Genomic DNA, 4,897 nt, shown 5'->3' on the forward strand with positions numbered 1-4,897 from the left:
AGCAGGAATTTCACTTCAGGAAAGCTCTGCTTTGCTTGCTGGCAGGGGAGGAATGTCCAGGGCTCAGCAGCCTGAGCACCGCTGGCAGTCAGGGTGCTCTCCTCAAAGAAAGACATGCCTCTTCCTCCCTGCCAGGAGCCACCAGCTCTGCTGCGCCTTCTCCTGTGACAGGTGAAGCTTCTGTGAATTCCCAGCAGTGGCGCTGCGAAGTCAGGATCAGCCTTACTGCCAGAAACACGCGCAGTCACACCATGTCACTCCCTGCTCCTGCTCCCACTGCTTGCCAAGGCACGGGACAGCCTGGTCTTCACCTCACCAGCTCTGCTGGCATTCAAGCCATGTGTTACACCTACAGCTCTTTGCTGCTGTGATGCTGCAGAGCTGCTGAGGAAGGATTAATCATCCATGGGAGCGCTGCTGGTGCGGTGAGGCAGAAGGCAGGTGGGACATGGAGACCTCCCAGACAGCTCCACCAGCAGACCCTGGGCTGAAGCATCAGATCTCTCTGCTGCATTCAGGCTCAGGGTCGAGAGAGAGTCATGAGAGTACCATCCACTCTACCCAACCCCGGGGACACTGGGACAGACAGTGTCCCTACTCGTTGTCCTCATACTCTGCCTCAGGTCTGTACAAGTGTTGGAAACAGCTGAAGCGAGAACCAATGAGGGTGTTAAAAAAGTGATGGAACATCTGCCAGTTTGACAGCCAGGTGAAACATGGTGGTGTTGATAGCCTTGAGCTGTTCGGCCAGCCACAGTGACACCAGGGAGGAGATGAAGGCCTAAAAAGAAACCCTGGGGCATGAACCATAGCAGTGCTTCAGGCAGCATCCCACAACTTTCCCTTCCCGTATGACAGTGCGGGGCAGCTGGGGAGCTGCACACAGCCTGGGACAAAAGGACACATTTTTCACCAGTGGCCAAAACAGTATTTTATTCTCACCATTTCCACACACTCCAGAGGCTGTGCCTGGTCTACATTAAAACACTGTGGTCACCCTGGGTGGATCCCCCCTTCCTTGTTGACTGAGCCTGGAAGCCTTGCCAAGGCACATCCCAGGCCCAGGAGCTGTCCTCAGCGCAGGAGCCTCTTACACTTTCACTTCCAGTTCTGCAGCTGCTAAAAGCAGGAGGATTCACTAGTGAGAGAGAAGCCTGGGCTGTTAGATGGTTATGCTTTGCCTTTCAAGCCAAGGGCATCTCAATATGCAGAGAAATGCGAGGGCTTTGCTGAGCCCCTGTGACAGGACAGGGCTCTGCTGCCTGGGTTAGTACCATGCACAGGGCGGCCAGAACCCATGAGTATCAGCGGGAGCCTTCCATTCAGGCTGGTGGGCTTACAACCAGGCTTCTGTACCCACCCCCTCTGCATCACCACCTCCTTCAGCCCTTGAATTACTCTTTTCTCTTTCCAAGCAAGCTTGGATCACAGCGTCTGCCTGCCTCCAGCCCCACGAACATCCCTTGCGTACAGCAGCAGGGAAGGAGCTTGAGACAAGACATTTGCATACTGTGTCCCACCAAGCTGGCACTGGCTGACAGGCTTTCCTGAGCTGTGCAGGTGTTTCTTGTTCACAAAGCCGCAGAACTTAATAAGCTGCTTAAGTCTAGCACAAGTTTAACTCCAAGGAGCCCCTAATCGCACCCAGTCTTTTTCCCAGAGGAGCGATGCTGCTCTGCATCTCTCCAGCATGAGCAGGAGGTGCTTGCCTGCTTCCCACCAGCTCACTCATGCTCAAAGAACTCATGGCAAGCAGCAGTGACCATTGCAATGAAGGCTACAAACTCCTGGAAATCGCACTCCGCATCCCCATCACTGTCCAGTGCCTCCATGACTTTGTCCACAGTCTCCTGGTCTTTGATCTCCTGAAGGGATAGAAAGAGGCAGCCAAAGCTGGGGAGGATCAGAGCAAGGCCCAGATGGTAACACCTTCCTGCTTCTGAGGTGCTCTCACAGCCAGATCTCTGTTCAGACACAGCCCAAATAGCTTAGTGGCTGTTGGGGACATCTGTTTTGCAGCACTGCCCTGGACCTGCAGCAGGGTCCGTGCAACAGCGGTCCTCCTAAAGTGGGAATCACAACCACAGCTGTGCCACAAGGAAGGGACATCATGAGACCCTTGCGGCAAGGCCATTCCCACTTCCCAGGTAAGGAAGTCTCCCTAGTACCCCACCCAAACCTTAGCCCCCAGTGCAGGCTGTGGCCCTTGTCCTGCTGCTCCTGTGGAGCTGGAGCAAAGTGTTTAACACACTGTTAACACACCTGCTTTGTGAATAAGCCCCTTCCCCTGCACTTGATTCCCATGGGAGATGGAGTCAGCGGAGCCTGGCAGCAGCTCAACACCACTCCCTGCGCCCAGCCAGACACACTGTGCGGGGAGCAATACTTACCCCAAGGAAATGGCTCAACTCGTTGTTAATGAGCTCCTTCAGTTCAGATTTCTTCAGCTTGTGCTTGTCTCCCTCCTTCCCTGAGTACTGGTGGAAGGCATCGATGATGGCGATCATGGCCTTCTCCAGCTCAGACATGGTCACTGAGTGGCCCTGAGGTCAGAGGAAGCGATGGGTGCATTAGCCTGGGCAAGCTCCAGCGATGGCTTTTGCTGTCCAAGGTTTTCTGTCCCCTGTGTCACAGGTGTTCTCACCTCTGACTGTCCTGCCTGCAGGCCTATCTCCAACTGAGCAGTCACCGGAACCCAGGCAGAAACCAGTTTTGATGAGTGCCAGCGGGTCAAAATAAGCACATCTCTAACCTCCCTCCTCCCACACTCGATCAGAGATACCTCTTGGGAATGTTAGTAATTGGGATTGCAGCATTTCCTGCAGATTTCACAGGGAAGCCGAAGCGAGAATGACCAAAAAGGGAGCGATGCAAAACCACCTTTCCAAAAGCTGTCAAATGCACTGTCGCCGAAGAAAAATAAAAGCCCTTTTGTCTGACACTGTTAATTCCTACCCCACGGATAAATGTCTCCTGTTCTGCAGTCTGGCTCCTGTTTCACCACCGCAAGGCCCAAAGCTGGAGGCACTGAATCTCATCCCATGGCCTAACTCTCAAGCTGACACCCTTCCCTGTGCAGCAGTCACTGTCCAAACGGCAAGACCATTTCTAGTCAGGTAGGAAATACTCCTGAAGCGCTTCATGCATGCATCCAAACAGCCATCTGCACGCTCATGCCCTGCCTGTGCCAGGCTGAGCTCGCTGCCAGCGGCACTGCTTGCTTCCCATACCTCCGCAAGGCTGAGGAGTATTTCAGCTCCCCGCTGGCCTCTGGCACTGCTCAGAGCTGTGAAGGTGCCCCCCGCGCCGCCCCACTCACGGCAGCAGCCCACCTGCTCCAGCAGCCAAGTGCCTGCCCCAGTGTCCCCCCTGCTCCTCTCACCTCCCTGCTGGCAGCAAGACTGTGGCTCAGCACTGCAATGCGGCCGGGCGCCCTGGGACCCACTGCCTTCTTATGCCTGGGGGGCGGAGAGCCCCGGGCCCCGCCACAGCTCCCCCAGCACCAATGACAGCTGGAGGCGGGGGCGACTGGAGTCGGGCACTGGGCCCGCGCTGCAGCAATGCACACAAGGATGCTTTGACTTGCTGCCAGCCCGCGGCCAGGGGCGTGGGAGCCACTGCGGAGAAAGACACTGTTGTAAGAAAGAAAATAAGCGAGCAGTCAGCAGGAGAGCCAGCCCGGCAGCATCGCCAGTGCTGCCACTCTCATCTGCAGTAAAGGCAATGAATTGAGAGCCATGGCTGGGCAGGCACGGTCAGAGCTGGGTTGGGGGCTCCAGCACCTTGCCCCCAGGACTCCCCACAGCCAAAGCCAGGTGTGTGGGAACAATGGACTCCTCTGTCCCTGTAGGCCCTGTCCTAGGGCTGCAGCACCCTCTGAGCAGAGGTTTTTCTTTGTGTCTGACGGGAACATCCATCACAGCAGCTTGCACCCGCAGTTTCTTGTCCCTTCGCCGTCCAACTCTTTGCAGGGGAGTTGTGATTGTAGTGGGCTGTAAGTGGTTGAATTTCAGAGCTGGCAGCAGCAGCAGCTCCTCTGTGATGCCTGCTGGGGGGACAGTGCCAGGTTCTGGGGCATGACGTGCCGTACTCTTGCAACAAGCTGCATCAAGTGCCTTCAGGTTGTAAAGGTGCTGTCACCCAGCCAGCAACCCTTTGGTCTGAGGGGGCGGTGGGAACCTCCTGCCTGCATGTACCGATAACCGCTTCATGTCTTAGACCTTTGTTGGATTTCAGACTCAGTGCACCTCAGAACAGGTCAGCACTGTTACAAAGAGGACAGGTTAGCAATACCTGTGAGGGAGAGCCCAGAGGTGTCATTTTATTACCCGAGTCAGCTCCTGTGGAGAAACATGAGGAGTAAAAGCCTTATGCTTGTGGGGTAGGATGAAGGTCCAGACCTTTGTAAAGGCAAGTCTGGGTCGCTGGGCAAACAGTCCCTGGCAGTCCCTGTGTTCCCCAAAGCCACCACGGGTCACTGAGACAACACCTACCATGGTATTTGGCAGTCTGTCACAAATCGGTGTGAAAGAAACCCGTCCATGTTGATCATTTCCTTACATCAACTCTTGACAGCTTTTCTAACAGCTTCAGACACTGGTTTGGGGAAAAACAGTTTCCCCGGCATTAAGCTGGAGTATGTTGGCTCTAAATATAGACTCGACCACTGAAATTCTTGCATGTACAGCACTGTGAGCTGCAGCAGATCGCTGTGCTCTTGCTGGACTGGCAGGGACAGGAGACATGCGTTTAGGCAGTGGTGTTTCTGGTGTGGAAGTAATTTGTCAGCAGTCCTGCAGTATTTGATTTTTTTCCAAGGATATTTGTGTTCACGTAAGGGCTGGCTATAAACAGGGCTCTCTGTCAGCAGGCAAGGAACAGTATTTTCCCAATCAAT

The 4,897-nt window shown here is 54.8% G+C and overlaps 1 protein-coding gene across 1 annotated transcript; it reads right to left on the reverse strand.

The window, feature by feature from the left end:
- Window positions 1–1,575: 1,575 nt before the first annotated feature.
- Window positions 1,576–2,533, reverse strand: S100B (S100 calcium binding protein B). The gene is made up of 2 exons (XM_010139973.1): window positions 2,391–2,533; window positions 1,576–1,865 (listed from the first exon to the last, which is right to left on the reverse strand). Exons 1-2 carry the CDS (start codon window positions 2,526–2,528, stop codon window positions 1,725–1,727), a joined length of 279 nt encoding a protein of 92 aa, XP_010138275.1. The 5' UTR covers window positions 2,529–2,533; the 3' UTR covers window positions 1,576–1,724.
- Window positions 2,534–4,897: the final 2,364 nt, after the last annotated feature.

The sequence above is a fragment of the Buceros rhinoceros genome, unplaced genomic scaffold (genome assembly GCF_000710305.1).
Source record: "Buceros rhinoceros silvestris isolate BGI_N320 unplaced genomic scaffold, ASM71030v1 scaffold39187, whole genome shotgun sequence".
Lineage (NCBI taxonomy): Eukaryota > Metazoa > Chordata > Aves > Bucerotiformes > Bucerotidae > Buceros > Buceros rhinoceros.

Excerpts from the sequence above, each read along its gene's own strand:
- S100B (XM_010139973.1), bottom strand. The coding sequence starts at position 2,528 with ATGTCTGAGCTGGAGAAGGCCATGATCGCCATCATCGATGCCTTCCAC. Across the intron at positions 1,866-2,390 it reads AGTTGAGCCATTTCCTTGGG|GAGATCAAAGACCAGGAGAC; the intron begins GTAAGTATTGCT and ends CTATCCCTTCAG.